The sequence below is a fragment of the Nematostella vectensis genome, chromosome 14 (assembly GCF_932526225.1).
Source record: "Nematostella vectensis chromosome 14, jaNemVect1.1, whole genome shotgun sequence".
NCBI classification, from domain to species: Eukaryota; Metazoa; Cnidaria; class Anthozoa; order Actiniaria; family Edwardsiidae; genus Nematostella; species Nematostella vectensis.
In genome coordinates, this window is record NC_064047.1 from 11207786 (window position 1) to 11220207 (window position 12422).

Consider the following 12422-nt stretch of genomic DNA (forward strand, 5'->3'; position numbering starts at 1 on the left):
ATGCAACTCTTGGCTCGCCATACAAGCATTCTATCTTGAAAAATGAAATAAAAAAGACTCAAACGCTATAATTCAAGCTCTGTTGGTTGTTTTTTACGATAACTATTTTTTTAATAAACATCGATTTCCCCATGCATTTCTTAGAACTACTGATAGTAGTATTAAATTAGGATTGGGCTGACTGTGTACGCGTTACTTGATCAAAATATGCACACATGTAATGCTTGTTATGGATTGCAATTTGTTAGTGCATTTGTCACGAAGGTTCAAAATAATGAAAGAAAACCACAAATGTTCTAACTGCAAGATTGGAGACATAGCTTCATCAAATTCAAGCCACAAGATTAGAGGTTGCCATATTATGGCAAGCCAAACGTGACAAAAGTGTTTCAAAATAGGGGCATTGAGATATGAAAACAGAAATCATGTGGTGACAAAGGGAAATTGTCTGGTGAGAATGACGAACCGTGTGGTAAAATATGGGAAGTCGAGGCGAGATTGGGAAATCGAGTGGTGAGAAATGGAAAGTAGAGGTGAGAAGATTGGAAAATCGAGTGGTGAGAAATGGAAAGTCGAGGCGAGAGTGGGAAATCGAGTGGTGAAAAAATCGATTACCAATCGAGAATATCGATAATCCGTCGAAATTATCGATTTCTTAAACTCGAGCCTGCGATAAGTCCTACAAGACAAGACGACGGAGGCTTACAGACACTTCATTCTTCTGGTGCCGAGGAAAATGACACAAGCTCATCTTGATTCAGACGATATTAGAGACTTTCTAGATTCCATAGGCGATTTTCTGAGAAGATGTTCTACTTGTGAACAATCAACTGATTATGTAGGCCTGGAAATCTGCCAAAGAAAGCTGGAAGAACATTTGCGACTCCTTGTTGCAATTTCAATCAGTTTTTCAGGCAACGAACAAAGAGATTCTGATACAAAAAAGCGCGTTGAAGAGTTGGTTGATTGTTTAACTTAGGGGATCAAGTGATCAAGTGCATACCTGTCAACTCTCCCGCATTAAGCGGGGGTCTCAAGATTTTGGACCCCTTCTCCCGCTCTCCCGCGTTGGGCACCAAATCTCCCGCTTTTTAGCGCTTCCGAAAAATTATTCTATAGGAAATCGTCATTTTGCTTATTTTCTATTATAATATTAAAAGCAATAATTTCCTTGCATAGTGCAATTTATCTAACACCCTCGTGTGGTGATTTATAAGTGGATTTGTTCGCGAGAGCTTTCTATTATACCCACCCCTCCCCCAAAAAATGAATATACCCCACCCCTCCCCCCAAAAATTCTCAAGCCTTGTGATTTTTGGAGGTTGACAGGTATGCAAGTGTAACGATTGTCTCTAGAGATACACAGTGCAGAACTGATCAGAGACCCGTGGCTTGCAGGGAAAGTACAGGCGGCCGATCATCCTACATAATTACCAAGAAGCAGATTGAACAGCTTCGAGAGACTGATATGAAATGGCCAAGTATAGCTATTACCTAAGGGATTAGGTAACTTCATAGAAGAAGAATACAATATGGACTGGTAGAGAACTCCACAGAAATAACCGACGAAGCATTGGATCGTGAAATTCGCGACACCCTAAGTCGCACCCCATATAGTTGGTAAAGCTATGTACGTGGTAGTCTGTAAGGAAAGGGCATTTATGTACAAAGGGTAAGAGTAAGAGCAAGTTTGAAGAGGATAGATGGAGTAGCAAGAGCCATTAGAAGACGATATGCCTTTTGCCGACGGGCATATAACGTTACCAGTCCAAGTGGCATCTCGATTCGAACCACAAACTTATTACCTGGAGTTTTGTTATTCAGTGATATATTGACGGTTTTAGTAGAAGTATAATATATCTTGCATGCCACACTAATAACAAAGCTGAAACTGTACTTAATCTATTTTAAAATGACATTGTTAATTACGGATTACCCTCTAGAGTACGTGGCCATCGAGGCATGGAAAATGTTGATGTTGCTCGATATATGATCAACAACAGGGGTACAGGAAGAGGTAGCTTCATTGCTGGCCACAGTATACACAATCAAAGGATTGAGCGGTTATGGGCAGAAGTTAACCGCGTTACTAGTGCATTCTACAAAGATCTGTTTTACTTCTTTGAAAATGGGAGATTTCTCGATTCTCTCGATGAAGTTCATTTATATGCATTACAGTACGTGTTCCTACCAAGAATAAATGCATCACTGCAAGAATTCATTAGTCAGTGGAATCATCATGGATCAACTGGACACCAGACACCACTGGCACTCTAGAATATGGGGATGCTAAATGCAGAAGAGGATTCTGTTGTGATTGATTGGGATGAATATGGCATTGATTATGATGGGCACATTGATGATAGAGATACAGACAACAATGTTTTTGTTCCAGAATATTCTGTAAATCTAACTGCAGTACTTAATGAGCTACGTAAACCCAGAATCTGATGATGGCATCAACCATTTCCTGGACACTGTAAGAATCCTTGATAGTTTTCTTTTACAGCCATGAAGTAAGTATGATGGTTTTACTTTATTTGAAGAAATGGTTGGTACTTTTCAAGAAAGCTCATCTAAGAAGCACATAATTCCATGAACTGAACACTCCTGGTGGCTAGGGGCATATTACAAACATACAAAAAGAGAACACAACAACTTTATTTCTTTGTAAAAATCACAATTTGTTTGTACCTATTTGAAGCGGTTAGTGTTCTAAAATGTATGTATATAAACAACAACAACCAATCCAGGTTCATGCTACATTCTAAAATTACATGTCTGATTTGTTGCCATGCATTTGACATGCAACAACAACCATCAAACAATCATCACAAGTGCAAGTACAGACTTCAATGGGAAACGCAACTGCACATTTGATGAACAACAAATGAATGAACACCAATAACATATCATAGTTAATAATATCTGGCTGTTTCTTCCTATATGCCTCTTTACTAAATAAAATTTTAGTATGGATCACCAAGAAGTTGGACAAAAACTTTCAAAAGCATTCATGAGAATTTAAGAAAGATCACTGTCCTGATGCAAAAACTGAAAATTTGCAACAAAACAGCAAACTCTTTAACAATTTTTGAAAAAAATGCTGTGCTAATTAAAGGCCTATCTATCAGTGTGACCCTGTGTCCATCTTTTGTATCTTAAAATAATCAAATGGTCCTAATGGAGGTCGGTTTGACAAATACTGCAACAGCAACAAAAACTTTTAAATAACAATTGTAGTAAGCACCACTCTGCGGCAACAAGTGAATGCTACATTACATTTAACTTAAAGTCCAGCCATTTTTTTCTGAATGTGAGAGTCAGGCTGATCAATTTGGACACGTTCCACAGTTTGTCAGAGCATTTGAATATACACCTATTTCAATTAAGGTTGTGCAAATGGCGAATGGCAAATGCAGTTCTACGACCGAAAGTAACCATGCGTCTTGAAGAATATGGATAAATCAAAACAATTATCCATTAAAGGTAACCAATGCTCGGCTCTGACATTGCTAGACTTTATTTAACATCTTAAATTTTACGAATACTTAGAACCCGTAAGCCATTTGCCATTTGCACTGAGAACCTTTTGTGATAGGTGTTTATTGAATGTCAGGTATGCAGGCAAAAAGGTGCTCTTTATTTTATGATAAGAAATATTTTTTTATCAATACAAAGATGGACATAACCATTTATAATTAAACTAATTTTAAAAGACTGGATTAATGGCCATTTAAAATTCAAGCTCAGTGCTTGGCGTGGCTGCGATATATTTTCCCCAATATTTTCTTAATATTTCTGTATTGTGCCCCTCCAATATTTCGAGGCCTTCTACGGCAATGAATGAAAATATATTCTTGTTAGCTTCTGGTTATCCTGTGCTGGGTCATAGCAAGTCAGCCGGGGAGTTATAGTAGTTTATAAATGTAACTGAAGAGCCACTTAACTTGCAAAAATAACAGTTTTAATTGCACATTTTCAACACTTTTTAACATACATAAGCAATGACTGCTATTAACATGAACTAAGATAAAGTGTTCTTACCATTTACTGCACTGTGTAATGTAAACTTGAATACAAAAATCATAGCATCTAAATTTCAGTCTGCTGTTGTCTGTATATATGTATTGTTGAATCGTTGAAAAACTTTCAGTACTACTAACCACATAAAATATGCAGGTAAATAACATTTTGTGTTTGAAACAAGTTGTCTGAAATTGTGATGCACTCTGCAGCAAAGTATATGGTTTCAATATTTAGTTCTTTAAAACAACTGTTGAAAGTGATTTTTCAACTTCTATGCTGTACAAGCCTTTGTTAACAAAGCTAAGGTTGACATCTGTTCTACTAAACTAAATGCAACTTAAGTCTAGATGGTATCAAAATACCATGCTTCTTTCTCCCTCATCAAACTTGAAAGTTCTTCCGACAATTCATTAAATGACTGATAGGTAGAGGGTAATTCAATGGCAGGCCCACATGTGTGAACTATTGGTCTAAGCTGCAAACCTTCCAGTGTTGTGAAGCTAACACGGATGTGGTCAAATGCAATAACACTACTTCCAGTTAAAAACTGTAAAAACGTCTCAAGTTCTTTCCCTTGGAGATTTTTAATGTACCTCTTAAAATGATCAAAACATGCCTGTTCAGCACTATTCTGTGGTTCTGCATCAAGCATCTTGATTACTTTTTTAGCAAAAGGTTTTTTTACCTTCGTAGATGTTTTTCAATTCTTCAAGAGTTTGGAAAGGTGAATACCCCCTTAAAGGATTGATAACAGAACCCATACAATCGGAAATATATCTTGCCTTTTGGACCAATTCCTGGTGTGCACGTTCTAGAATTATTGCATGGATCCCTTCAGCTGATGGTGTACTAGAGCACTTAAAACTTGTCAAAAATTCCAACAGGTCATCATCATTGGCATCAAAATCATTAAGTGATTTCTGAACAACATCTTTTTCCTCCAATGGTATGTACATTCACTGAAATGACTCTAAAAGAAAAAATCTGACAAGCTCTATTCACCAAATAAAAGTGTTGCAATGAATGCTCGTGAGATACAAAGTGGAAAATAGCTGGCCAGGGTGTAACCATATACCAGTATTTTCCCAACTGCTTCCCATTCGGACCTATGGAAGTCATGTCTTACATTGGGAACCCTTTTAGTACCTAAACAAAGACAATATTTCCCTTTCAACCCCACTTCCCTTTCCTTCTTCCTCATCACCATTGTTTGCAATAACTATCATATCTAGTTGGTATTGTAAAATGTGAGGATACTTAAAAGCTTCAATGCGATCCCTCTTGATCATGGCCCTGTGAACCTTGATTGTTCTTGATGGTGGAGTCGAACTAGTTGTGCTGGGTATATTTATGGGGGCACTTGAGCGGTAGTCTGCTTAGCAGCCGCTTTTAGTGACGCTTCGGAAAAAATCGTTCCGATCTGTTATGCGGGCATTTATTCGTGTGCGTAAATGCCTAACCAATGCTGGCTGGGAAAAGAGAAGGAATGATCCCTCCTGGATAAAAATCAACATGATTTTTTTCCAGAAATTTTGGAGTGGATATTTTCGGCATCAGAACATATTGAAACGGCAAAATATGCCATTTACACGTTTTTTGGGAAGGGGGGGGCTCGTTGTATACCCTTGGTTCTCAGGGTACTATCGAGGTTATTTTGAAAGAAATGTGGCCGCTGTTACAAAATGTGGTTCGACATCATTACAAATGTGGCATGAAGACACGGAGTATTCGCAACGAGAGGAGTGTTTTGAATATTAAACAATAAATGCATTAATATAAACAATAAATAAATTAACTAACATGGCATGAAATAATGAAAATAGTCAGTGACATACAGTATACATAGCCTCCATCCCCCCTTCCCCCCCCCCCCCACCTGCGCAGAGCATTCGTAGCTCGTTTACTTAAAGTCACATTGTCACCAGTTTACTTCCAGTCGATTACGCAGCAATCTCCGATGATTTTTAACGGAAAACGCGAAAAATATTTCGAAATATTGAAAGCAGTGTGTCTGTTGGAAGTTTCTTTGAGGATGTGATCGATAATTTAGAGCGGATGGCCTGTTAAATATATTGGATTCTAATAGATTCTTTTGTCTTTTAACGGTTGAGGTTTCCGTCGGACTTCCGGGAGTAAACTGGTGACAATGCGGGTTTAAGTAAACGGTACCTCGACCCCAGGCGTCTTTTAGGTCTGGCGTCTCTATCAGCTTAAACAGCATTAGTCGTAGTCCTTGCCGTTGCAAATCTTAAGTTTGCCATTGGCCTGCTATGCTAGGGCTCTGAAAGCTAATCTTTAATTCAATTTTTATTTTATTTTTTACCCCATCTAAGAAATTTCTTTGTGCTCGCTGAAGCGAGTGGAACTGCGCATGCGCTTGTCAACTATTTCCCGGAATCGATATTGCAAACAAAGCTATATCTGGCGTAAGCATCCTTGAAGGTGAAATAAATATAGTGAATCGTCAGTATACACAATGCAGAGAACCTACACTAGCCTTAGCCAGGATATTGAGAGAAAACACCAAAGCGTTAAGGAAAGTGCGAATGATTCACAGCGCAAGCGAGACTGGCTGAGGCATCTAAGCAGTGTAGTGGAAAGTGTGTATCCCGGAAGAATGAAACTAGTGTTAGTAGGATCTTCAGTAACGGGCTTTGCGGCAAAAGGGAGCGACTGCGACATGTGTCTTCTCAAGAAAAGCTTTTCTGGATACGAGAGTAAGATAGAAGTGCTGAGAAATATCGAGAGGAAAGCGAAAGCTGAAAGTTACAGACTACAAACAGAGGTAACGATACGCGCCTCACATCCCATGTATCATGACATCGCAAATGATGCTACCCTTGTTTCTGCATCTCTCAGCTCGCATCAAAGTTGAGAGTCAATCTGAATCTATAGTTGTATTTCGAATAAAATAGAGAAAGATAGCTAAAGCTTTTGGGAAATTTTGAGCTTATACTTTTGTTTTAAGAGCTAATTCACTTTGGTTTGTTTTATCGATTCTTATGAACGATATAACTTTGATGCACGCTCTCAGGCGAGAATAAGAGGAGGCTTTGATTTTGGTCCAGTTCTTTTATTTATTTAAAGTACTTAACCACAAAAGAGAGAAGCTGTAATTTAAGTGGGGCTACCTTGTTATGAAGGACTTGTCAAGGAAAGCTCAGTTAGTTATCCCGAAGGGGATGGGGGGGGGGGGGGGGGGGGGGGGGGCATGAGGATAGCTGAGGCCCTTAAATAGCTTTATGTCTCAATGAATTTAACACCGATTGATTGCAACCAAATTTACCGGGATATGTCAAGAGCTGCAAATAAACTACGTGATAATGTTTTTAACATATATATGACAGTATAAACGATCAAATTGCTTACATTTGTAATATGGCCATTTCAAAGAACATTGGATATTTCCTCTAAAATCTGCTAGATATCCAATAAATGCTTTAAAGGATGTATACAGTATACATATCAGTGTTTATGTTAAAAGAAAAGAACCTGTGGTACACGCTCTGTGTATTGCGCAAACCAAATAAACGCGAAAGATTCCTTTGATTTAACGTATTGCAAACACAATGAGTCAAAATTCATTTCAATACAATCAAAATCAAATCAACCTACAAATTCCGGTCTCTTTTTAATTCACTAGCCAAATACTCAAACTTGAACAAGTTTTGTTTCTCAGTCACGAATTTAATTAACAAAATGTCATGTACAAAATGTCATGTACAACATGTCATGTACAAAATGTCATGTACAAAATGTCATGTACAACATGTCATGTACAAAATGTCATGTACAAAATGTCATGTACAAAATGTCATGTACAATACAGTATGCGTGGTAGTACTGAGCCCTGAAACTCTATGACATCGCTACAAAGTAAGATATGATTAAAGAACTTCCAGAATTCCAGATGTTTTTCAATAAGTATTTGGAGTAACGCCCGTGAATCAAAGATAAAAAAGTGCCAAATAAATAATTAAATTGAATCGAAAATGTACGTGCTATTTTCTCACATGAAGAAAATAGATATTTCTCCATAGACTAAAGATGGTCACAGTCACTGTTTTTCTCTTCTGATTACAAGTCATAAAGTTTACAAAGCACCTGCGGTACGGCAACCTTAAAAACGACAAGAATAATGCAGTTATTTTCAAATAATAATATATAAGTTTCCTTTGGCAAAAACGACAATTTTGGCTAAATCTTGATATAACTTTAGATCACCCTGGTAAGTCATATTCTAAAAGTCACACTTTTTTGTAGCCAAATCGAACAATAATCGTCCCATGGAGATACTGCAATTGCATAAATCCCTTTTTGTTCTTCCGGGGTGGTCTGGTTCTTATCAGAAAACTCACCCCCCCCCCCCCTCCCCCTTCCTTCCCCCGGGAAATATTAAGTACACTTTCTTTCCGGATTTCGCACCCCCCCGCCCAAAGAAAAGTCCTGGGTACGGGCCTGAATTTGGTACGAAGATAACGTATTTTAAAGGGCAGCACAAACACCGACCCGCGAAAGCCAAGTTTTCACCTCGTAATTCCTCGCCTGGAAAACGTGATAACGCATCTTCGTCTTTTTCCCATAATGCAGCTGGTCAGCGGTGCCGTGGTTCCTATTGTGATCCTCCAAGACAGGTCACGTGACCTGGAGGGAGACATCAGCTATGAGAACACTAACACAGTCTTTAACACATTCCTGATGCGTTGCTATGGAGAGCTGGACTCACGCGTCAAACCGCTGGTTATTGTCATCAAAGCGTGGGCTCAGAGCGCTCGTATAACCAATGCCCGAGACCACAAACTTTCAGGTTTGTAATTTCGCTTGTTGCCGTAACGTGTTTTATTTCTGTCGAAGTGGAATCCTGTACTTCACAGATGGTTGAGCCAAATATCCAAGTTTTGATTTTTTCAAAATTCAGTCTGGTCTATGGTGACGTCACGTATATATAATGTCAAGGGAAAATGCCCTCCAGTATTGTTTACTAGTATAGGAAATGAATGCAAGGTATGAGATCTGAGAAATGGATGGATGAATATGGACGTAGGTTTAGTACCGGGGAAGGGGGGGAAGGGGGGGAAGGGGGGGTTTGCCACTCCCCTCCCCCTCTCTTCTAGTTTCTGAGAATTATGAGAAAATGATTAGCAGGGCGTGTTCATGTCCCCTAGTTTGCTTATGTCTTTTGCTGTGTTTACACTTGAGCGTTCAACCGAGGTTACAGGCAAATCTGTTGACAGTTCTTGTCAGCTATCGCTTTCCGATGTCAGTTATTTCTCAAATAGTTTTACTCAATAGCCATGAGATTACCACATGTTTTCTAGATCCGCGCATTTTGCTGGACATTTTACACAATGCTTTACAACAAACTTGTTTTCAAGTCAAGGGACTGCGAATCGCTAACTTTCTAGCACAAAAAAACTCAACGAGAACGACAAACATAAGAGAAAACATCAGGCAAGGTGGTCCCTAAAAGATCATCTTGAATTATAATGAATCTTGTAAGCAGAAGCCACCACAGAATAACAAGAACGGCCAGGAAAATCACAATAATCGCAGCAGCAATTTGACCTCAGAATTCAAATTGATAACACCGGCGCTGTTCCAGCTGAATGATCAACTGAGGTTAAGTTTTCAAGTGTAAACGCATTTCTCCTAACCAGGGTTCAGTTAACCACAAACTGAACCTAGGTTGACTCTTAAGTTTAAACACAGCATTTGTATCGTCATGGTAATTAGGTTTACGCGGTATAGTCTTATCATGGTAATGTAACGCAATCGTTGTCAACTATTTACGATTGTGGTGTGGATATTGCGTGACTCCCTCTAAGCGATTTGATTTTTATCTCAAGGTTTCGCGTTAGTGCTGCTTGTCATTCACTACCTACAAGTCGGCTGCTCGCCCCCAGTACTCCCCTCCTTGCAGCAAGACCCACAATTCCACGGGTTCTTCAGCGAATCAAGCGCCCTAAAGGTGGCAGAACATCTGGAAAATGAGTATACCCCACCTCCAGTAAGCCTGTATTCATCTAGAAGTTCTGCCTCCATTGGAGAGTTACTAGTAGGCTTTTTCCGCTACTACTCGAGCTTTAATTGGGCACGAGTGCTTTCAGTCCGCACCGCAGGATTCCTCCCTCTGCCTTACAACAAGAAATGGAGGAACCCTGAGATCCGGATTGAGGACCCGACGGATCGTACCAATGTTGCGCGCTCTGTTTATAGACTTTACGCATTTCAGGAGATTAAAGGTGCGATCGGAAGGGCTTACAATCGACTTGACCGCATAGGCGCGGAGTTAAATGACATCATGTAGATTATAGAAATCAAGGCAATTTCTTGAATCACTGGGTTCTATTTTTTTTTTTGCGACGTTTCGGCAATGCTGCTTTCATCAGGATTAACGGTAAATTATGACGAGTTTGCCCGTATAAGGTATTTTTAAAAGTTGACACCCTTGACAAGTTATTTTTTTCATTTGCCACTATATCTTCTCTTGCAACACACATATTCCCCACGGACAGCGTCCTTCATATGCATTGCCTTATATGGACATTGATGCCCATATTTAGAAAGCTGAAGTTTTCACGCTCCCGGATCTCCAGGAACAAGGTGAAAATCCTGATTTCTGTCAATTTGAGACTCGCGGCAAAAATTTGTCTAGAAAAACTTGATCGCTTGGTCAAATCTTTATCTCACTAATCTTGAAAAGTCCTTAGACCCAGGCCTCCAAGAGATTGGCCGAGGTTTGAAGGTCACCCAAATTTTGATATGAGTCTCCTGCTAACAAGGGTATCGATTTCGCTAACCGATTTTATTCACTTATGATTCAATGCGCTCTTATATGCACTGCGAGATGTTTTATTAAGTTTGTAAGTATCACGTATAGAAAAAATGTAAATATAAGCACAAAACTCGTCGTTTCCTATAATTATATCTTTATACACAGTCTTTAAATTAAAAAAAATGGAAGAAATCTATTTAGTCAGTTTCCTCAAACTCCATTTCACACCCCCCCCCCCCCCCTCCCTCCTCCTTAACTCCCCTACCCATATCCTTTCCGTCTCCACTAATCAACAGTCCAGTGTACAAGGGCTTGGCCAGGGGTACTGGCCCAGGGCTCCCTCCATCCCCGACCACCAAAAAGCGGGTCAGTGCCTATTAAAGCATTGTCAACCCCCCCCCCCCCCCTCCCCCCTTACCCTCCCCTTCCAACCTTCAAAATCATGGCCACGCACTTAATAACTTGTGTGCGAATTCTGAAAATAAACGATGGCGAACTTCGTCACATGCGTATATGGTTAAACTGTCTTTCAGGATACCGTGACATGGTAACGGATTGCGTGACATAGCGCATGTGGCGTGACATAGCGCACATACACGTAATTGCAGTACTGCTTCAGTCAAATGTCGAGGTTACCAAAGTAACCCGGTTCTTACGTTGTCGTAATAATCTCAAACTATCTCTTTTTTACTTTTTATAAGTTACATTTGTTATATTCGTGTCTTCAAAAGGTTGCAAAACTTACGGTTGCCATAGCATCCAAAAGAATGTCCTGTGGCCTACCACAATATATTTTTTTCTTTTTTTCCAATCGGATTGCGTGCCATGTACATTTCACATATTGTTTCTGCACTGTTTCACTGTCTTATGCGCTTTTGTTTTCAAAAGCGCAGTACATATTTAACATTTCTTGATTCACTATACTTCGCGTGAAGCTGCCGTGGATAGGCTTTACACTAGCAGAGGTTCGATCCTCTCTCGCACTCTAGCGAGTTAGAAACGTCTGCGAACCTTTATTTGGGACTCTGTCGAGTACAGTGCACACACTTAAGATTGCTGCTTCTCACTGCTTCTAGGACGCAATAAGTGCAAGAGAACGCAACTGGTTGATTTGCTTGCGCTTACGTTTTACCATGTCTAACTTGTGTCGCTTGTGTTTTACCGACTCTCACTTGTGCTGCGCTTGTGTTTGACAGACTCTCACTTCTTTTTTTGCTAAGCGTGTTGCGTTTGTGTTTGAATGATTCCCACTTGTGTTTGAATGATTATCACTTGTGTTGCGCTTGTGTTTGACAGACTCTCATTTACTTTGTGCTTAGCGTGTTGCGCTTGTGTTTGAATGATTCTCACTTGTGTTGCGCTTGTGTTTTACAGACTCTCACTTATTTTGTGCTAAGCGTTTTGCGCTTGTGTTTGAATGATTCCCACTTGTGTTTGAATGATTCTCACTTGTGTTGCGCTTGTGTTTGAATGATTCTCACTTGTGTTGCGCTTGTGTTTGACAGACTCTCACTTTTTTTGTGCTAAGCGTTTTGCGCTTGTGTTTGAATGATTCCCACTTGTGTTTGAATGATTCTCACTTGTGTTGCGCTTGTGTTTGAATGATTCTCACTTGTGT

The 12422-nt window shown here is 39.6% G+C and overlaps 1 protein-coding gene and 1 pseudogene across 1 annotated transcript; one reads left to right on the top strand and one right to left on the bottom strand.

Annotated features, from left to right (window-relative positions):
- Positions 1-4008: 4008 nt before the first annotated feature.
- Positions 4009-5236, bottom strand: LOC116619030 (annotated as a pseudogene).
- Positions 5237-6420: 1184 nt separating this feature from the next.
- Positions 6421-10996, top strand: LOC5513780 (poly(A) RNA polymerase GLD2). The gene is made up of 3 exons (XM_001633988.3): positions 6421-6814; positions 8620-8836; positions 9876-10996. Exons 1-3 carry the CDS (start codon positions 6506-6508, stop codon positions 10334-10336), a joined length of 987 nt encoding a protein of 328 aa, XP_001634038.3. The 5' UTR covers positions 6421-6505; the 3' UTR covers positions 10337-10996.
- Positions 10997-12422: the final 1426 nt, after the last annotated feature.